Source organism: Cyprinodon variegatus, unplaced genomic scaffold (genome assembly GCF_000732505.1).
Source record: "Cyprinodon variegatus isolate N-32 unplaced genomic scaffold, C_variegatus-1.0 Scaffold943, whole genome shotgun sequence".
NCBI classification, from domain to species: Eukaryota; Metazoa; Chordata; class Actinopteri; order Cyprinodontiformes; family Cyprinodontidae; genus Cyprinodon; species Cyprinodon variegatus.
Window position 1 is genome coordinate 154309 of NW_015151396.1, and position 22940 is coordinate 177248.

The 22940-nt window shown below is 40.0% G+C and overlaps 1 protein-coding gene across 2 annotated transcripts; it reads left to right on the plus strand.

The window, feature by feature from the left end:
• The first annotated feature begins 1663 nt into the window (after nt 1-1663).
• On the plus strand, nt 1664-22882 carry LOC107100184. 2 transcript variants are annotated; one of them, XM_015398582.1, is made up of 15 exons: nt 1664-1896; nt 5135-5419; nt 7464-7553; nt 11624-11859; nt 12457-12593; nt 12692-12785; nt 13244-13421; nt 15078-15313; nt 15429-15565; nt 15660-15753; nt 19705-20043; nt 20388-20446; nt 20538-20668; nt 20866-20993; nt 21200-22882. In XM_015398582.1, the coding sequence occupies exons 1-15, from the start codon at nt 1746-1748 to the stop codon at nt 21515-21517; spliced, it is 2613 nt and encodes an 870-aa protein (XP_015254068.1). In that variant the 5' UTR covers nt 1664-1745; the 3' UTR covers nt 21518-22882. The 2 variants fall into 2 exon arrangements, with proteins under 2 accessions (XP_015254068.1, XP_015254069.1); XM_015398583.1 differs by lacking the exons at nt 11624-11859; nt 12457-12593; nt 12692-12785; nt 13244-13421.
• Nucleotides 22883-22940: the final 58 nt, after the last annotated feature.

Genomic DNA, 22940 nt, shown 5'->3' on the forward strand with positions numbered 1-22940 from the left:
ATAACCAGTGTTAGACTTGGTTGAACAATGAACTGTTTTTATTACAGATCAATTCAATCTCACTTCAAATAGAAACCAAAGATGTGTTTAGAAGATGTCCACATTCAGTGCCAGTGGATTTTAAATAAGTAAAAATAAAAAATACATCCAAATTTTAGTAAAAAACTGTCAGTATATAAAAAAAAAAAAAAAGAATGTCCAAAAAAGTCACTGAAACCAAGAGCATCGTGCCGCTGTGTCTATGTGTATGGCCATAAAAAAGTAGTAATTTAGGAAAGAATTTAGAAAGAGTTTATTTAATGAGATTTATAAATAAGATCGCAGAAAAGTGACCATGCAGTAAGACAGGAGATGTCATCAACATCCTTACTGATTTTTTTTACTCCATCAGCATCTTGATAATCTGAAGAGAACTAAAAACGTGACCAGATGGTGGTCCAAAAATAGGAATAGCATGTTAGCATCCTTTTCTCAGAAATAGAAGCACCCCTGGTTTTGTTCCTGTCCTGTCGGACTGATTCACACATTTTCATTTATTGGAGAAAGTCAAGATTCACTTGGGAGCAATTCACCAATTCAGTACAGATTTAGAAAATACATGTAGAACGGATTTACAGATATAGAAATATGCCTGACATGTGACAGCTTTTCAGTCGTTTACAGTAACAAGTAAAGACTTACAGTATAGGATAAACTAGTGCCTAAATGTCGGTGGTAAGTTGAATCAACAGAGAACGTTATGATGACTTTGGAACAACATGACCTAAGGAGCTCCTAATATAAAAAACAGCAGAGAATTGTACATTTTTATTTAGCATGAACGACTAAAACATTTACACCATGTTCAAAGAAACAAGCCTTTTCCATTCACACTCAAGGAAAAAAATATGTGAAGATTGACCATGTAGTTTTGTTAATTTTAATTTTTGTATTTGAACTACCAAATTGAATTAAAAAATGTAAAAGACAGAATGAACAGACTAACTGTTCTTCTCTTTCAAACAGTAAATATGAGATATAAATGATGTTACCTTCAGATTTTACAATAATAGTTATGTTGAGCTGAAGGCTTTTTCTAATTTCCAGTCAGAACACAAAGATTTTTTTAACTTAAATGAATGAAAATAAGGTTTGTTTAGATACATAACTTGTGAAAATCAGCTTTAAATATAATATAAAAGCATTTATTTAGAATTAAACTCAAATAAAAGGATAGCGACAGAAAACAAAAACGATCAATCAAGACAGGGGTACAGGCACATGCAATTTATGATAATTACCAATTGTAGAACACATTGGTATTTACTGGATAAATGGAAAATCTTAACAGATTTTTTATTAGACACATATTCTACAGTTTTAAGATGCTACAGGTTCATTATTAAAATGGTAACCATTCAGAATTGTTTCTTTTTTTCCTATGGATATGATATTTTGCAAACATTATTAATTATGTTTAGGGAAAGGGAGAAGTGTTTTCTAAAGCTTAAAGGTCATCTTTCACTCTGGTCTGAAATCCCGACTTTTGGGTGAAAAAATAGTTTTAAAATGTGGTTTTAAATACCAACAAATAACAAAGACCGAAATGTTTTCACTTAGTCAGGAAACAAACAGCGCCCCCTGAAGGCCGCCATTACACCGGAAGCTAAATGTAACACTTCCGGGTAAGAAAACAAAGGTGCTAGCAGTGTTAGCATCTTCTTGTCAGTTTATGTAAAGATCCAATGTGAGTCCGCGCAGCAACAATGTGTTCAGTTCAGCCTCTGAGAGAGTTTATCAGACAGAGACTAACTGCTGCTGCTGAAGAAATCTTCTCAGAGGTGGAAAAAACCATCATCCAGTACCAGGAGGAGATCGACCGTCAGAGACTGCTGGACATCAGCTCACAGAGAGCAGGTTCGGAGCAGCAGCTGTTCTGATGGGGGGACATTCAGGGACGGGTTGGTGGAGTTCACTGCTCAGAGTCTGTATTTCAGAAGCTGTAATGGCTGAAACTGAACGCATATAGTCAATGACTTCATGATGGCAGCTTCTGGTTCCTTGAGAATCCCAGCTCTACATCAGAGCTGGACATAATTAAACGGGCTAAATATATCATTCATATCCTGCAGCAGATTAAGAACCAGAACCGGGCTATAGGGTTCTACTGCTGGGAAAATTCACTGCATGCTTCCTGGGATCAGAACTTTCATTCAATAAAGCAGGATTAATGGTAATCCAGAGTAAATTATGGGGTGAATTAGATATTGGCTGCTTGTTGCATGTCAGAACTGATGTTTTCTACAAAGGTTTATCTAGTTAGGACGGTTCCTCTGTCCAGATATACAGTTATAATCTTCATTCTGTATGTGAGAAATATTTGAGAATGGCTTAAGAGCGGTGTCCTTCAACTAAGAACAAATTGTAACATTTTGTTAAGGCTGAAGTTATGATTTCTACTCATCTGCTAAAGTGTATGATGTAAAATACAGGGACGGAGCTAGATGGGGGGCCATGGCCACCCTTAGTCAATCATTGTCACCCATGTGGCTACCCCTACCATTTATTTCCCCCGATACAGATGGTGGCAACAGTAAGGCTACTTTCACACTGCAGGCCTTGATGCTCAATTCCGATTTTTTGTGAAATCCGATTTTTTTTTTTTTTACACTGCTCTTCATATTTCCAAATATATGTGACTTGTATGCGATCTTTTGAGTGAACTGCAGTCATAAAAAGCAAGTGTCCAGTACAGGATGCAATGACGTCACAGGCCAGTGTGCTCTGTATTTACGGAAGTAAGCATGGACGGTAGTAACCTGACTTCGCCAGATGGATTTGGTCCGCATATCCACCTGGAAACCTTCCGTTGAAGTAATTTTGGGAAGGGGCGAAAATACTGGTTAGCTGATTGGCCTATGTTGGTGATAGATGGGCCAAATAAACCAATCAGATCAACGAAGCATATGACGAACTAACAGAGCGACGACGAAAACACAAGCCAGGCTACTCTTGCTGCTGCAGGTAAAGGTAAAAGCAGTGTTTTGCTCTTCTTTCAGTGAAAAAATACTCTGTAATTCCGATAAAACTTGCTCCATAGCCACGCTAACGCTAGTTTCATTGGCTGAAGCCGTCATGTTCTTTAGACTGAACTGTCGCTCTTCTCGTTGCGTCACACCTCAACCCACCTCAAAGCCAACGCTGATTGGACGTTTGTTTGGTGAACTGCTCCAAACTTTTTTTAACGGAAAGTAGCCAGACGGATCTGCGAGTGAAACCTTGAAAGCTTGCGAGATCGGGATGGTCTCAGGAGGCTAGGACGGTAGTGCCGAATCGCTTCTAACGGTTTTTCCCAACCATAAAAACACAATCTTCTCAATATGGTTAAACATAAATACTTCTCTCCGCATCATCATCTGTCATGGTTGTTGTTTTTCTTGCCACTTCTTCATAGTAAGACGAAGAATAGTGACCTTTGTCGGGTATTAATGACGTTCAGGTCGGATTCATCCGACCTGGCCGTTCAGACACAGGTCGCATTTGAAAAGATCAGATTCGTATCGGATTCAGCACCACATAGCCAAGTGGCCTGAGTCGCATTGGAAAAAATCGGATCTGTGTTGTTCAGACTGCCATGAAAAGATCAAATATAGGTTGCATATGGGCCAAAAATCGGATTTGGTTCACTTCAGGCTGCAGTGGGAACGTAGCCTAATACTCTCAAGTGGAATGTTCATAACATTTTTTTCATATATTAACAATTACTTGAAAACTAAAACACTGTGGTTAATTATGCACATAAATATACTAACATTATAAATGATAAGTACAGAATTCAAGCAGAAATAGATTTTGTGTTTTATGGGTTAAAGTGAAAATGATGTGTCTCTGCAAGTCATCTAGGAGTCTTCAGTGAAATAATGCATAAATAACTATTTTAATAAAAACGTATTAAATAATCAATTTAGGTAGATATTAGTACTTGTAAATATCAATTTTATGCAGAATGATTATTTATAAAAGCAGGTAAGTAATGACAATGGAAAAGATTTTCACCCAAAACTCAAACCTGAAAGAATTTTATCCACTATACCTTTTTTTTTTTGTTTTTAGAAAGCACGGATGTTTGAATATATTTGTCTCTTTGTTAGCAAAGGCTGTAGGAAAGTATAGTTTGTCTTTATTTAGAAATCTGGTAAAATAAGATGATGTGACAGACTGGACATGTATAACATGCCTTTTTAACTGTGAATCGGGGCCACTTCCTGAGAGGTGAGCCCAGAGGTTAGCAGCTATGGAAGCAAATCGTTACCAAATTTCAAATGAAAAAGCATTTTCAGAAATGCTTTTTCATTTTAAGAATGTGGCTGCATTGTTTGACTCATAAATGAAATTAGTAATCAATAATCGTATTTGCATTTTAATTTTCTTCTTCAACACTGCTCATCCTTTTACTTAATTAAAATGAAAAAGAAAAATACATTTGGGATTTATTTTTCAAAATGTACCCCAGAAAATATATAGCAAAATTCAATTTGAAACGCAAAATTTGAAAATGAAAAAGCATTTCCAGGAATGCTTTTTGACTCGTATATGAAATTAGTAATCAATCATCCTATTTGCATTTCCATTTTCTTCTTTAAGACTGCACATTTTATGCCATAATCAAAGAGAAAACACAGCAGACATTGCTTTTTTGTTTTCGTGGTCTGCCAGCAAAGTAATATCCATAACTTGAAAACGAAAAAAGCATTCTGAGCGGCGGGCGCAGCAAAGGGACGTCAGCAGCCGCTCTTCCTTAGGTCCTTGCTGACTGGGCTATCCTCGTAACAAGGGCTACCCTTGGCAACCCTGTGGCATTTCCTCTCAAGATCTCGCTGTCGTATGTCACATCCAGTTTGAACGCATGATTAGATGCTTCTGTTTTGTTGTCACCATGGTGAATTGTGTAATCTGCATTCCATTGATAAGGGCTTATTGATTAGATTCTGAGTTCCCTGATTGATATCAACTGTCCTGAAACCAAAACTCTGAGTTGGACATAGAAGGTAGTACTACTCAGAGTATTTGTACTCTGCGTAGGACGGCCATTATTTCGAAACGAGGCCCTGATATTTCTGTTTTCATCTGTTATTTTTCTTGTCTTCTTGTCCAGATGTCCCACAGAGTTATGTCTCTACTGGGGCCGTACTGACTGAGCAGCAGCTCTGTAACCCAGCAGAACCAGAACTTCAGGGGACAAAGGTGGAGCTGGATGAACCAGAACATTTGGTAATCAAGGAAGAATGGGAGGAACCAGAACCTCTTCAGCTGGAGGAAGAAAGCGGCCAACTGGGCGTCCATCAGGATAAAGCTCAGCAGAATCCTGTTAATGAAGAAATGGGCCACAGTGAATCAGAACTAAACGGGGAGCGGCTTCTCTTCCAGAACTCTGGTGAAGGTGAGAACATCGATCAGGAGAGAATCTGAGAATATCTGAAGCTCCTTTAACTGAACATTTCAAGGTGCACCAGCTGACTTGCACTGGGTCAGGTAGGCTGCTTGGGTCAATCAAGTGATAATTTATGGGTCAGCTGAGCCACAGCTAGCAAAATTCTACTTGATTCTATTGTTGCCTGAGGTTGACCTTAGCGTAGCAAATGAAAAAGAGCTGGAGCGGACCGGAGCTGAACATGATGTTGATACGGTTTAAAGCTTGGAAATAATTTTCCATGTTAAAGGTTTTGTGGAGGATTTTCTCAAATATTTTTAAAAGACCTAACTCTCCACTTTAAAAAAAAAAATGCACCTGCGAGAGCGTGCACAAGCCAATTTCTCCTCGTGCAAGCGCTGTTTAAAAGTTGCTGTTCTCATAGCTCACACAAGCTTACTGTGTCCGAACGTCCACCTTAACCCCTAAATCCCTCAGCCACTATAAACAGTAACAGTCATTCATATTGGCCCTTCCCAGTCAAACGCCAGCTGTATGGCAGCCCACTTCCATGCAACTTCCTCGCAGGCATGCGTAGTTTTTTACTCTGACTCCACCCTTTCGCTGAATTATAGGCCCTGACCAGGAAATAATGCTTCTCTTTAGCTCTTAATGTCCAAAAATCATGACAGAATATTTTAGTACAAAGATTGATGTTTAAAATGGAATTGCAGGGGATCAGCCAAGGACCCGTCAATGAAAATTGGGACATTTTGAATGCCTACTACTGTAGAGCGAGGAATATATACTGAACTCAGTCAACTTACCATTTGGACAGATGATCATTTCCCTGTTAGTTTACTGTGCTGTGTCTGCACCATCTTTGTTATTAGTTGCCGCTTTCGGGTAGCCTATGGCAACAGCGGGCCACTGTGACAGTAAATCCCATAATGCTTTGCGGGGAGACCTCTCTTTGCAAAGCATTCTGGCTGTTCTGAGGCCTTTCTTTTATTCTCATACACTTCGTAGACATAGACACTTTCTCTTACGACCCTCAACCATCTTCAAAGAACAGCAGTGAGAAACGTAAGCTTCAATGACTGTCTAATACCATAGCTCACCACACATCTATGCCTAAAAGTGCACATACACAGAAAAAGATCGATAACGGGACGAGCACATAGGACGGCCTTATGTAAACATCACCAGAATGATTGACAATTAGGAGGCCCACTTATTTAGATGATCCACCCAGAAATAAAAGATCGTCCTCTATACCTTTAAGAGATAGAAGGTGCTGCTGCAGACTTCTCCTTCCTGGTTTATAGTGTCAGCTCTGCAAAGTTCAAACAAAAACATGCTTTCTTACACATTATTAAACAAGACATGTATAGAAGATGTAACAGAACAGGCACCTATTAGGTTGCTGAATAAAAAAAAAAAGATGAATAAAATTTGTTAAACAAGATTTCTGAAGTGAATGCCAACTGTTATATAATTCTCTGTTCTTAGTGTAATCCAACAACCAAAGCTAGGAGAGACTTTGCGCTGCTAGCAGCGCTTTTAAACAGGTGGCTTTATGGGCCTATTTAATGAGAGTTTATATTTACTAGCAAAACCACAGAAAGTTGTGCTCTGAAATATTACTGAGTTACAGAAAGGATATCCAGACTGGGCTCTGGATTCACGGTTCTGCTCCAGCGTGACTCCATTCTGGCATTACTGCTCTTGCAAATACCTGTCAGCCTCCCCCTAAGAATTAACAACAAAGAGAGACGGTTTTCCCTCTACTATACTTGAACAATTCGGAGAAAGTTGTTTTAGTTTCTTTGGATATGTGAAGATGAAGAACTAATGTCCTTTATTACTGAGTTATACTATAGAATATAATAAATATACTAAGTTGTTGGCAATTTTCTCTTAAATTTTTTTTATTGCTTTTTTTTATGTCTCATTTTTTTCATATTTTGTTAAATAACAATGATGCTTATTGTTTTGATGGCTAGGTTAAGATCTGGACTAATTTCAATTTATTTACTTAAACTAAAAATTCCCATTTTGTGTCTTGTTGTAGGTGGGATCATGCTAGTTAAAACAAAAATTGAAAATGAACAGAACTGTGTGAAGATCGAGCAACCGAGCCTGGATGAATTCTTGAACCCTGGTAAGCTATCATCATTATCACCATCCATTCTTTGAGGATGTTTAGATTAGCTTCTATCATGGTCTGGGTGAATACTCCATTCTGATTGGCTGCTGGGTGTCAATTTAAAAAATGTTGCAGGACATATAAAAACATTCCAGTCAAATATAGAGACTGATGGACAGATCGTCTGATGTGTTCTTGTGTTCTCTGATTCATTGGTGTGTTCAGCAGCAATGCGTTGAGATCAGGTAAAGTTGCTGCTGGCTCGTGTAACATTTTTATGATTGTTTCCTTTACAAAGTCGGCTCCCAAAAATCAGCAGCATCGGCCTTAAAAACCCGCATCAGTCGATCTCAGGAAAAAAACAAAAAACAAAACAGCCTGATTGTTCAAAATTACTGCGCTGGCTCAAGCGCTAGTTGGTCACTGTGAGACATTAGACAGAACATGGCTGATTTTCTAGATTCCTTTAACCTATTTCGTTAATTTGATGGTTTTGAAGACTCGGACCCAGCTGAAGAGAAAGAGAGAAGAGAAGATAAGAAGAAAAGGAGGAAGAAGAAGAAGGAGATGCGACACAAGGAGGTGACGCCGGAGGAAATGCACAGTTTAGCGGACGACACAGAGGAGGTAAACACGAAGAAAACCACCAAATGGGCCGTTAGAACATTAAGAGACTTCCTGGCTGAGAAAAACATGGACATCGACTTTGAGAGCTACTCTGCCTCTACTCTCAATAATGTTTTGCGGCTGTTTTATGAGTCTGTCCAGCCGACTAAGGGAGGAGGAGAGTACAGTGTTGCCAGTCTGAAGTGTCTGAGAGCCAGCATCAATCGCCACCTAAGAGACGTGAACATCATTGGTGACACTCGGTTCAGGAGCAGCAATGTTGTTTTTAAAGCAGTACTGAAGCGTTGCCAAAAGAACGGGAAAGACACAGTCTGTCGTTATCCTCACATCCCTGAGTCGGACCTTAAGAAAATCCGCCGTTCGTCTGCCCTCTCCCCGGACACACCCCTCGGCCTCGTCAGAAAGGTGTGGTTCGACATCCAGCTGTGTTTGGCCTGCCGTGGTAGGCAGGTGAGCCGTGAGCTGACCACCACGTCTTTCAGGGTCCAGAGAGGCAAGGATGGTGTTGAATACGTCAGCCTGGGGCAATATCCTAACACTTCAAATCAGAAAGATCCAGACCACCCACAGAAGCGAAACCGAAGAGGTTTTATGTTTGCGAGGCCAGAGGATCCCCTGTGCCCGGTAAAGAGCTTCAAGAAGTACATCTCCAAGTGTCCCCCAGACGCAAAATTTTTTTACCTGCACCCAAAGCGCTCCATCGACCTGGCATCGGATGTGTGGTACTCCAAGGAGCCGATGGGCGTCAACTACCTGGGAGACATGCTAAAGAAGATCAGTGAAGAGGTCAGTATTGCTCTAACTGTAATGTAGCCGCACCCTTCCTCTGACCTCATTAATAGCCTGTGTGTTTCTCACTGTTTCTTCTGTTCAGGTGGGTCTATCGCGGGTCTATACCAACCAAAGCCTCCGCAGCGCGGCTGTGGGTCGGCTCTATGACGCCGTCCTGGACCCAAGCGAGTCCACGTCTGACACGGAATCGTTGTGGAAACAGCCTGTACATTTATCAGGCTCTATCAGTCCAGGAGAGAGCAGTATGGAGCAACATTTCATTGTCCCGCAAAGTCCCGACCAACAGTGTTCAGGCTCCACTGATGTAAATCCTCCGTCGTTGAGCTGATGCTTTGATGGACATGCTGCTGTGATGTCAGTTTTTAACAAACTTTTCATGTTTCAGAACAAAGATGATGCAAGTTGTGTTCTATTAGGGCTGGGCAATCAACTACTTTAACAATATAATTGCAAGTTAACAAAATGCAACTTTTAAAATGCATCGGCAGTCAGTTCTGCTCACAAGACTAAGAGACTAACTTTTTTTATTCCACCCCTTTAAGCGGCTGTAAAATGTTTAAAGTGGGTTTATTACCTCATAAAGAAAATGAACTTCTGGCTAGCACGCAGGTCTGTGCATGCTAGTAGATATAAGCACTTTTCCAAATAAGTTACAGTAAAATCTTGTAGCAATGGACTCCGGACAAGCAAGCTTTCAAGGTCATGAAAAAACTGAAACCCTGGAGTAAATAATCCATGATTGTGGTTGGTATGATAGAAAATCCAAATAAAATCGCAATTTTGTTTTTTGGCAAAATCATTCAGTCCGAGTTTCCATCATTTAAGGCCGATTAACCAGGTGATGCTAAGCGTAATCTCGTCATACGTTTAGGTTATGCTTGGCTGTGATCCACCGAAAGTCAAAAACCACCCAAAAGCTTTTCAGCTAAATTTAGTCAATTGATTCCAATTTTGCATTTTCATAGAGATCTCCTTATGGATAATTAAAAAATGTGCATAAAAAATGTTTCTGTAAATGCACCTAGTATCTGTATGAAGTTTTATGATTGTCAGAATGTTGGATTAATTTTTAATTAAGAGAAAGCTTCCTGGGTGGGAAGCAAAACTTCTTCAAACTTGGAAAACAAAATCCAGTGGTTTGTTTTTTTAACTTTGTTGGAATGACTATGACCTGGATGACTGAGAATCTTTATTTTTGTTAGTCGCCTGTCTTTCTGACTTGTCGACCTCACGTACTGTTTGATACGGAATGAATGTTGCATAATTCTTGCAATAAAAACGATTTAGGAAACAATGTCATGACTCTTTAAAACTGTATCGTTATCTTCTGGACACACATTTTTTTTAAAATGGCATTTGAAGAAAAACAAACTTTTAGATTTTTAGAAAGCCTTCAATAAATCACTCTAAAGTGACGATAGTAACACTAACAGAGGTTAGCACATGTGCTGCTAACAGTCCGATGACGACATTTCAAGGTCCGTACTCTTGTTTTTGTTCAAGGTCTCACCACCGAGTAAAAGCTTTGCCCAAATTCACTCTTTGCAAGTTCCTACCGACCCTATTCAAATTTGTTTCCCTTTCTTCTTTGTCTGTTTTTGTCAAATCTTTGTGTCTTAAACCTTCAAAATCCAAACATGTTCTTTGATCACCAGCTTCTTAGTGGTCTCATAAAACCCTCTTTACCATCACAGCAAAGAAGAATAGGATTTCTAAGCTCTGGTTTAATCAATCCAATCAGTTTGATACATTCAGCATATTGTTTTTTAGGATAAGATTTTTATTTTAACAGGATTTTGTCATTTTCTAAACTGAACCTTTAGCTCAAGCTGCATACTCTGATATAAATGCTTATATTTCTACCTATCATACACGCCTGTGGAGAGGATTTAATTACAGCCTTTTACAATTGTAGTCATTCAAAATTTCCCCACTTTCCTCGATGGGTCCTTGGCTAGTCCCCTATAATTCCTTTTTAAACATCAATCTTTTTACTAAAATATTATTTCTGTCACATTAAAATCTAAAGAGAAGTGTCATCTACTAGTGAGACCCTGTAGTTCAGTGAAAGGGTGGAGTCAGAGTAAAAAAAAATGTGCATGCCCAGGAGAAGGCCAGTAGCTGGAAGTTGGAGTAGATTTTGCTTGGATCTGCAGGGAAGTGGGCTGCCAGTCGGCTGGCTTTTGACTGGTAAGGGCCATTTTGAATGGCTGCTGCTGTACAAAAGCTGGTAGTGATGATAACACCAGAATTACTAGCGTCAGAATTCTATCTGTATTGACAGATCAACTCAAGCATCTGCAACAGATTGGGAGAGAATAAACAGGAACCCTGCATTAAAGAACCACTAATTAAGGCGGCCTGAGCTTAAAGCAGATTTGATTTTTAGTGCTTATTAAAAATTGCACAGTGATAAAAAATGAGATGCAAGTCTGAATTTAAGCAACATACAGTAACAAATCCGACAAAAGCAATTGATAGTAAATGGACCAGGCGTCGGTGCAAAGCAAAGCACTAAACACACTAATTAATGGGCGAACGCACTTATCAGGTGATACCGTTAAAAGACCAATGCGCCATCATTCAATCTCTACTCTCCATCTTCACTATGACCATATTATTACCATTTCATGTATTTTCGCATGTCTCTCTTCTCTGACCTCTAGCTTCTCAGGATAAATCTTTGTCTGACTGTTTTTACGGGTCATCATCATCATCTCACTTCATCCTGGGAGCATCATTTCCTCCCAGCCCAGTCCATGGACCCTTCACAGGCTCAGCACCTGAACTTTTTCACCATCACGCCAATGACGCAGTCATACTGGAAGTTGGATCATCCGGTCCCCGTAGTCCTCTCTGTAAACGGCAGAAAGTCAAATGGATGGATCAAACAGCAAAGCAGGTAAAAAATGAGAATATCTGCTGTATTTCTACTTTGGTTATTATTGAAGCATCTTTGGATCGATACGCCGTACATTTTAGGACGTCCTCAAGTCTCAAGGCATTATCTTTATCAATACACGTTTTGCCATCTTAAAAGTTTAGTTTAAACCATCTTAAAAGTTTATTTTGGGTGATAGAATGTTACACAATTTTTGCCACCCTTGTCCGCCATTAGTGTCTGAGCTTCACCAGTCTGATTTGACCTGCATTGAAGCATGGGATATGGTGAGCCACGAAGGATAAAGAAGGACATATTTATAAACAGCATTTAAAGGAGAGTTAGAAGGAATCACTAACTTCAAAAATAAAACAGAGTAGGGATTTAGAACAGCCTTCATTAGGTGATTATGTAATCAGTCTTATGAGACCCAAAGAAACTCAAATCTTGTCAACTGGTCAAGATTTCCTTTATTAAAAAAAAAAATGTGTTGTTTGGCAGAGTCCTGAGACCTGATAAGTTTATTTCTGAGACTTGAGGATGTCCTAATATGAACACGGAACATGAGGATGTTGTGATTTTTAATATGCAAACTCTGCGTTGTTCACCTGTTAACAGTTGGTAGAATCAGCGCTGACCAAGGAACCTGCTGGAGGTCAGATTCTGCAGGAATATATGCAGACAAAAAGTCTGACAGACTGCTCACGAAGGAAGCTGGTTAACATCATTGCTGCAGACATGAGTGATATTTATGGGTAACTTTATCCTTCTTCACTAGCAGAGAAACTGGATTAAGTTTCTGTGTTTTTCGCCTGACATTAAAACTTGAATCTATTAATTTTGCTTCTCTCAGAACAGCACCTCCACGACGAGTGAGAGAGCGGTACGCTCGGGGCATAATTGAAACGTTTCCCAACCTGCGGGACCCATATTCCAAAAATGGATATGTAAGCCTTAAAAATCTTCTTTCAGTTTTTATCTAAGAAAATAAAAATAGTGGATATTTAGTCCTTTCCTATAAAAGAAATCCTGCTGAAGAGTATAAAGCCTGTGATCCCCAGCTCTGGTTCCTGAATGCTTTAGCTGTCTCCTTGCTGACATAAACCTGGCTTAAATGAACGGGTGAATAGCAGGATTTTAAAGGAACTGGATGCAGAAGAATTAATACAATCATTCATATCAGGTGTTCGGAAGCTAAGATGCATCTAAAACCTGCAAGTCTGTGAATCCTGACAAGAGTTAAGAACCACAGGGTTACAGATATCTGGTCTCTCTCACGATACTAATGTTTTTAAATGTATTGCAATTGTCAAAATAATTTAGACCAAATATTTGATCAAATTATCTTTATGTTTTGCCCAAAATGATGTTGTTCCCATTCTAACTGAACTTTTCCATTTCAAAGGAGCATTTCTACAATGGGGAAAGCGGCACTGGTTTTTTAGCATGGAGACTGAAAACCCTCCAGAGGAAGAACCCCTCATCAGAGCGGAGGAGATCGTCCTGTCGGCTGACTGGAGGTGGACCAACTGCCAGAAGAGAAGCTTCATTTACCCCTCTGGTGAAGCAAAGCCAGGAGCAAAGTAAAGAGGCCATTTCTTTCATCCTATTCTCTTCTGACGCGGCTGCAACTAAGAACAATTTATCACCATCGTAAGACCGTCTTCTAAAAAGCAGATAATCTGATCTCATGACTAACTTTCCTAAAATACCAATTTTATTTGTTTGAACAAATTACTACTACATTAAATAAATGTGAGCAATGTTAAAGGAAAAGAAAAGGTCTTTCTCATATTAATCAGAAATTAGATCAGTGTTTTTCACTCAACAAACATTTATTAATCCTTGCAAAGGAGAAGAGATATAGTCTTTGCCAACCTTCTCTCTGTTCTGATCTAAAAAAGGATTGTAAGAACTACTTAAAGCTAAAGTGGAGAATTTACACTTGTGCACATGCACAACCCTGTACCTGTTCCCGAGAGGGAACACCTATTAAACGCATGCAAGAACATGCACTAGCCCATTTCTCCTTGTGCACGCTCTGTTTATAAGTTGCTGTTTGCATTGTTCATACAAGCTTACTTTACAAAAGAAGATTTGCAATTTTTCAACTATGTCACACTCAGCACCGGTAAGTGAAAATTGGGACGAGCACTTTGGACGGCCTTACGTAAACATATCACCCGAATGATTGACAATTAGGAGAACCCCTTATTTAGATGATCCACCCAGAAAAAGAACATCCTCCACTGTACCTTTAAGAAGCAAAAGGAACTACATTGTTGGTTTCTTACATTGACAAAGTTGGCAGTTCTCATAAAACAGAAGTATTGTTGAACTAACTTTGAACTAAAGGAGTCCAGCTCCACCCAATTATCTAACACTCAAAAAAAGCTTCTCAGTCATCTTTAAGATGAAGCTCACGTCTAGGTGTCCTGCTTGAGTGAATACTTTTGAGCAATTAAGGAAAAAAAGTCAAGGTAACAATCCCAGCTGTTAACTATAATACATTTTTTTTTTTATTTCAAGCGCCTTTCAAAACACTCAAGGTCACTGTACATATAAAAACAATAAATGGTAAAAAGCAGTCGTCATAATTAAAAGAAACAACACAAATTACACAGAGGAAAGTAATATAAAAAATATTAATATAATATAAAAAAACTAGAGACAAACAAGGAATATACTTTTAAATAAGTTTTCTCATCACAGTCATGGTGAACCAAACAATGTGTCTTCCACATTTCTGTCTTGGGCTTCATCATATATGCTCGTCACTGTACAGAGCTACAACAGGATGCTGTTTAGACTACATTTTTAATGATAGTTCTAACTAATACAGTATATTAAAGGGTAGAACGTAATGTATTAAATAGGTATTCAGCTTATTTATCAATAAATTCAAAGTTGATTGATTTATTCTTTAATAGCAATTTTCATAGAAACCTAAGTTTTCTTTTGTATCAACTTCTTTAAATAACATGGAGAAAATATTTGTTCATATTATGCTGAAATAATCCATAATTATATTTTACAGAGGTCTGAGTAGTATCGCTATTGGCAGTTATCTAAATTACAGTAATTGGAACAGATTGAAGTGAGAAAATGTGGATCTGTCCATGTTCACTGTGACCATACGACAGACTGATACGATGTAAATCACTTGCTCATTAAGTCTCTAGACGCATGACAAAGGTGTATTAATGTATTTTTGCTTGTCTCTCTCCTGTGATCTCTAGCTTCTCAGGATAGATCTTTGTCTGACCGTATTAACGGGTCGTCATCATCATCTCGCTGCATCCTGGGAGCATCGTTTCCTCCCAGCCCAGTCCATGGACCCTTCACAGGCTCAGCACCTGAACATTTCCACCATCGCTCCGATGACACACACATCCAGGAAGTTGGATCATCTGGTCGTTATAGTCCTCCCAGTAAACGGCAGAAAGTCAAATGGATGAACCAAACAGCAAAACAGGTTGGGTGGAAAATCAATGTCTGGTGTAATGTGACTTGAATCATAAATAAAGCTTCACCACATGAGGATGTTGTCATTTTAATATGCAAACTCTGAGTTGTTCACCTGTTAACAGTTGGTAGAATCAGCGCTGACCAAGGAACCTGCTGGAGGTCAGATTCTGCAGGAATATATGCAGACAAACAGTCTGACAGACTGCTCACGAAGGAAGCTGGTTAACATCATTGCTGCAGACATGAGTGATATTTATGGGTAACTTTATCCTTCCTCTCTTGTAGAGAAACTGGATTAAGTGTTGTGGTTTTTGTCTGACTTTCACTAAAATCTATTAATTTGCTTCTCTCAGAACAGCACCTCCACGACGAGTGAGAGAGCGGTACGCTCGGGGCATAATTGAAACGTTTCCCAATCTGCGGGACCCATGTTCCAAAAATGGATATGTAAGACTTAAATATATTTTTAGTTTTTATATAATAAAATAGGATATTTAGTCCATTCCTATAAAAGAAATCCTGCTGAAGAGTATAAAGCCTGTGATCCCCAGCTCTGGTTCCTGCATGCTTTAGGTGTTAGGTTATAGCTGACTCACACCTGGCTTAAATCAACAGGTGAATAGCAGGATTATAAAGGAACTGGATGCAGAGGAATTAATATAACCATTCACAGGGATTAAAGCAAAAAAAAAAAATCATGTGCATGAACTTTTTCGACACTCAAAGAAATTAAAGGAACACTTTGTAATCAGAGTATAGCATCAAGTTAATTAAACTTCTGGGATCTTGATTTGGTCAGGTAAGTAGCAGAGGGGGTTGTTAATCGGTTTCAGCTGCTTTGGTGTTAATGAAATTAAAAACAGGTGCACTAGAGGGGCAACAACGAGACGACCATCAAAACAGGAATGGTTTTGCAGGTTGAGGCCACTGACATTTTTTCCCCCTCCTCATCTTTTCTGACTCTTTTTCACCAGTTTTGCATTCTGCTAGGGTCACTGTCTCTACTGTTAGAATGAGGCGCTACCTGGACCCTACAGAGGTTGCACAGGCAGTCCAACTCCTTCAGGATGGCACATCAATACGTGCCATTGCCAGAAGTTTTTCTGTAATTACCAGCACAATCTCAATTACAATAGGAGAGCTGGACAGGGCCATAGAAGGTCTACAACCCATCAGCAGGACCAGTATCTGCTCCTTTGTGCAAGGAGGAGCAGGAGGAGCACTGCCAGAGCCCTATAAAATGACCTCCAGCAGGCCACTGGTGTGAATGTCTCTGACCAAACAATCAGAAACAGACTTCACGAGGGTGGTCTGAGGGCCCGACGTCCTCTAGTGGTCCCTGTGCTCACTGCCCGGCACCATGGAGCTTGATTGGCATTTGCCACAGAACACCGGAATTGGCAAGTCTGCCACTGGCGCCCTGTGCTTTTTGAAGATGAGAGCAGGTTCACCCTGAGCACATGACAGAAGTGAGAGGAGCTGTGGAGAACGTTATGCTGCCTGTAACATCATTCAGCATGACCGGTTTGTTGGTGGGTGACGTTGTTAGGCATGCATTCACGCATGTGGGGGACATACAAATTACTGAATACCATTTTGAGTTGCTGCAATGAAAATTCAACAAAACGGACTAGCCTGCCGCATAATTTTTTCACTGTAATTTTTGGGGTGTCTTTGAATTCAGCCCTCTGTAGGTTGATCATTTTCATTTCCATCAAATGATGTGGCATCATTTTGTTTCTAACACATCACCCAGTCCATAGCAGTATAAATAAACAGCATGATTTTGTTGCCCCATTGAGATCTGATGTGTTTTCAAAGTATTCCTTTAATTTTTTTGAGCAGTCTATATATGCATGTATGTGTATTCTCAAGCAATGTCAGAGGGGTGTAGGGGCATGGGATCAGATTGCATGAATGATTAAAGACTAAATTTCACTTTTGAAAATCCAATACCAAAAACGGCCAGAAGATGGCAACAGTGCATCTATATCTACTACTTGCATGTACCACAAATCTTTTTATATTCAGTTTTGTTGCTAAGCATTCCTGCAGCACAGCATTCAGAAGCAGGCGCCTGGTTCACCTAACTTCCTGCACCAGCTGCTAAATGGCTTGCCATCTCGCTCTGTCTCCTCCAGCCATGCCCAGCGACCTTTATCTACGGTCGTTGCAACCTCCCCGGAGTTCATAAACCCCATTGTGCCCACTCCATGAAATTCCGTTCTCCCTATCGACCTTCTCTCCAAACACAAAGTTTCATTTATTTATTTTTTGACTTTTTCCACGTCTCTCCGTTGAATGAAGCCGTAAACGGCACAAGGCAACTTTCTGTGTAGAACTTCAGCACTGTACCGCAATCTATCTGGCAACTTGAGCAAGAAACGAGAGGAGGAGGTACACACCTTCATAAGACCTGCCTCGATTGTCTTTTTTTATTCATTCACCGCCAATTTATATTGTAGTGATTTTTTTACCCATGGGCAATCACTACTTAATCTGGCCTGGGGCCAGAATACTTTAATCCCTGCATTCATCTGCTGACTGTTGTTCAAGGAGACAGAAGCAGACATAGAAAAGGAACATAGAAGCTCAGCTCTATAATACTTTATATGTTGGAAAAGGAAACTGTAAACTAGCTCCACATATGGCTGTAATGAAAGAGATAACATCCAGTTAGTCACAGTAAAAGCTGAGCCCATAGCTATGTCTAGGAGAGAAATGGAACTACAGTAAACACTGGAGAAACTCTATCATCTATAAACAAAGGTGTTATTCGCAGCAGCACAGCTTATATTTCTCTGGATGAAGTCACAGCTGAATAGGAACAGACCAGATGAAGCCACTATGTCCAGAAGAGTTTGAGGCTGAACTAGGAAATATTGCAGAATGGGAGGATAGAGATAGAATGAAGCAGGATAGGATAGGGATACTTCCCATAGTGTTCCAATGACCATGGGCACTACTGTTGCCTTCGCTTTCCAGGCTCTCTCTAGTTGTTCCCTGAGCCCTTGATATTTCTCTAAATTCTCATGTTCTTTTTTTTTCCCCTGGTATTTTCATCACTTCCTTAAACAAACTTCCATTTTCACTAAGGCTGACCTCTGCTGCTTATCAATGATTACAATATCCGGTTGGTTGGACACAACCATTTTTGTTTATTTATACGGTATCTTGAAAACCCAAAGGATCTTAGTTCTGTCATTCTCCACTACCTTGGGAGGGCCTCCAGTTTGTATGCTACTGTAAACTATAATATCTACTTGGTTATGACATTCCATGTATTCCTTTCCTGACAGTATCTTACACCTTGCTGTGAGATGGCCTTTCTGCTTAGCCTGCACCTGGAATCTGGCCTGGTATGGTAGATCTGGGCCTCTATTCCTCTGGTGCTCAAGGCCTGCTAATATGCTGCCATGATCAGCTTCTGTGCTAGCCTTCAGCCCGGCCCTCTCTACCCATTGGTAGGATTTGGTCATATCAGCTACTTCAGCTATCTGTCCATGGTACACCCAATGCAGGCCTTTCCCCTCCACGATGGTTCCTCCAGTTCCTTCTTTTCCAGCTTCCACTGTCTGAGACATTCACTAAGCGCTTCATCCCATGGGGCCATCTTCCTACTGTACTCTTGGAGCTTGGAGTTTAGAGTTTGTTTTTATACATCATTGGTTTGAACTTGTTCCTTAGGCCAACTTATTATCCCAGCAGGCTATCTGATTACAGCCAAGTTGTGGTTGTCTATTGCCTGGACCCTGTTCATACTATTGAGCTGACATCTTGGAACTCGCCTTATTTGTTGTAGGTATTTGGCTGTTGCTGCTTTCCTCTTGAGAGAAATAACTCCTACAGAATGAGCCCTACTTCAATCAGCCCTGATAAGTAATTTCCCTCTGGGATTATTAAAGTATTATTAAATGTCTGATTCTGATCTGATCTGCTTCCCAAACTATTAAGCCATTTAAGATTTTCTGAATTCAGAGTTTAAAAAAATATTTAAGTCTAAAATTACACCTGAAATTGTACAAACCCGTAATGGACAGTTCATTGTTAATCTATGTAACATGGGCACGTAGTGATGTCATGATTGTGTTCACTAGTGTGACTCTGGTAGTCATGAGATTCCATTAAAAGCCCCATCGAGGCTCGGGTTGAAATGGAGAGATGGCGTTTGAAGCTTTATTCACAGAGCTGTTTGATTCTGGCAGATGTCCCACAAAAAGTTCATCTGTCACATCTTCATCACTGTCATTTTCATTGAGGCCCTCAAAGACAACTGTAAAGGTTTAGGGCCTATTATTCATCCACTTTTCCATTCATTTTCAGTTTTGTCAGGTACTTGCTCTCCACTAGCTGGCCCCTGTGAGTTCTGATTCTAAACTGAACTGTTCTATTTCAAAGGAGCATTTCTACAATGGGGAAAGCGGAACTGGTTATTTAGCATGGAGACTGAAAACCCTCCAGAGGAAGAACACCTCATCAGAGCGGAGGAGATCATCCTGTCGGCTGACTGGAGGTGGACCAACTGCCAGAAGAGAAGCTTTATTCACCCCTCTGGTGACGCAAAACGAGGAGCAACATAAAGAGGCCATTTCTTTCATGAAAAACTCTTCTGATGAGGCCGCCATCAAGAACAAGATGAAGACAACGTTTGACTACCGCCGTAAGATGGTCCTGGATAAAAAGAGATCATCTGATATCTTGATGGAATTTCCTCGCTTCAGAGATGTCAAAGGCCTGGTAATTCATTCACACAGATAACATTCTGATGATCAAACCTGTTACTATTAGTGACATGAACATGTTTTCTGTAGTCAGAAACTGAAAATTAATAGAAGTCTCTTCTGTACTTTTCTCTCTTGAACATTTTATCTTTTTACTGAATATGTTCGCTCACGGCTCCAAGCTAATGTTGAACGTTTTACACAAATCAAATCAGAGATTGGCATTTGTTATTGCTCATCCCTTAATCCCATAAATCACTTTAACTGGGTTCATTGTTTTGATGTCATCTCTTTGAACAGATCTGCTCCTGAAACAAACAGTTTGTCTGTAGTTTTTAACTATTGTTATCTTTTGTTCAGATTGATCAAGACTTCATTCTGGAATTTGGAGAAGACGTGTCCTCCATGTTTTTGGACAGGTTTTGCCCCAGCTTCTTTACTTATTTTAGGAATGAACAAGTTCTTTCTCCTCACATCTGGGTTTAAGTAATATCATATCTTCTGCTCTAGGTGGCCTATTTTCAAACAGAAAGTCATCCAGCAAAGCAAAACTCTCCCCATCTCGAGTGACCTTGAAAAACTGATCCAGTGCGCTGAAAGAGCATCAAGTGAGGAGGAACCAGAGGAGAACCTCTCATCTGGTAGGTTGATTTGTTAAAGAATATGCATATGTTTCTCTTTCTAAATATGACTAGAGTAATTAGTAATGTTAAGGTATTGCTGAGTTGAATTTGATTCCCTATAGCTTTCATTAATTAGCTCTTTTTGTCTTTAAAGGAATGGCATTCTGTAGGTTGCTACTGGTTTCTTAATTTTCTTGGGTTTTCTGTTTCCACAGGCTGGGATAGTGATCTTTCTTCAATCATCCTGCTGCTCCACCTGATTCCTCCATCCTGTCAGGGCCGGAAAAGACCTGGCAAGGTTTCTGCATCCCAGGCTGAGAAGCACCTGGTGGTTTTCCTGAAGGTTTGTTTTAAATGTTTGTTACAGCAACTATCATCCGTTTCTGAACCAGTTCTTCTCTAATTCTTTCATGCTTATATAATATAATGAGAGAACAATATACTAGTTTAAAAATATTCTTACTTTATAATTTTTAATGCTTTTAGTTCCTGTGTGTTTGTATTGAGGGATGTAAATTACTTTTATTTTGTCTTCGTTGACATCCTCAGAGTGGAAGAAGCATTCAGGAACATGTCGAGGCCTTCAGCTCTGCAACTCAACCCTATCTACTTGCTGTCGGGACAAAGAGAAGCTCCATCCATGAGTTCTTCATCGTTCTGAACACGCAGGTCATCCCCTGCAAGTCAGCGAGTTCACTGGAAGCTTTCGATGAACTTTTCAAAGCTCACTTTGTATTTGGTTCAGTTTATCATCATACGCTACACAGTATGTACACTTTTATACAAACAACCATCTACAACATAGACGTTGGCAAAGTTCAGGAGACTCCACGTGTTGCAGAGATTCGGGCAAGGCTGCTAAAATGAAGGGTGGAGGAATCGGTTCACTTCTGCTTTACGATGGCATAGAGAAGTTGCTGGGTTTTTTTCTCAGAGACATTTTATCATTAAAGTTTGTCTTGCATGTAAGATTCAGTCATGGTTTCTGTCATAAGTCAGTGGCATATAGTTATGTTTCCGCAGTTATCCAGACATTGGCTAAACCAGTGATAGAAAGGCTCCGTAAAACTGGTCCCAGTACTGCTGGTCAAGATTCTTTGTCATCCAGGACACAGTCATTCCAAAAAAAAAAAAACACATTTCCTTTAATTGGATAAAGTCAAGATTCACATGGGAGCAATTTACCATTTCAGGACAGATTTATAGATATAAAAATATGCCTGATGTTGCAAAACATTGTTGCAAAACACTAGAAGTACACCGCTCTGAAGACACACCCCTCCGGTGTAGGCTTTAAAAACACTAACTTCTCATATTAGTGTCCTATTTTGCCTGCGGTTCATGCTGCTCAAAGGCTAGGCAAAACGCTCCCAACTGAAGGCTACGCTACGTAGCAACCAATACCCATCCGGTGAAGTCTGCGGTCTTTTTCCTGCGATTCAGAAGGAGCTGAACGCAGTGTTTTTATCCTTCCTGCGATTCAAACTGAGTGAACGCAGTGTATTCTGAATCCTGCTGCAGCAGAGACAGAGCAGAACAAATCCAGCTCTGCTAACCGCCGAACAACAGGGGCCCCAAACGTTGTTCGCCAAAGAAGCCGCCGGACCGTGACCGCCTGTGAGACGGAGGGACGGAGAAGCACAGCAGAAGTGCTACAGGCTGCGGCTACGTGCTAACCACTGTAGCTAAAAGGGAGAAATCCTGCATGCTACTGTGAGTTCCATCGGATTGATCCACATCCTTTTGAGTTGCTGTTGGATGAACGGACTGGGCGAAAGACAGGCCTGCAGAAACCGGACCGAGCTGAAAGCCTTCCCTCCATGGACCAAACAGTATCTGCATCCCCCCCTTCACATCTGATGCATAATAAGTGCTCTGCTTTGGTGAACTATAGATAGATAGAATAGTTGTGTTGGTGTTTTTATTTGAAATAAGCTTTCTGATTCAACTACTGATGGTTAAAGGTTTAACTGAATGCTAATGCTCACTACAGACTGAACGAGTCATGTGTTACTCAGGCTAACTGCTAAATCATGAGCTAACCCTCTCTTTGTTTCAGTTGGACCCGATCTGAACCAGAACCCCCGGGGCCAGCTAAGCTAATGGGTCTTTCAGCCTCATCATAGTTTAATGCATTCCTGAGTCATTATTCATTTTCCACCATAAACTGAATGAAACTTAACTGTTTTGACTGCAGTTAACATCTGTGTCAGGGTTTATTTACATTTTATCTGCTGCTATTATAAAGGACACTTTTAAATGCATTAAGCCTTAAAACTTCGAACATCAC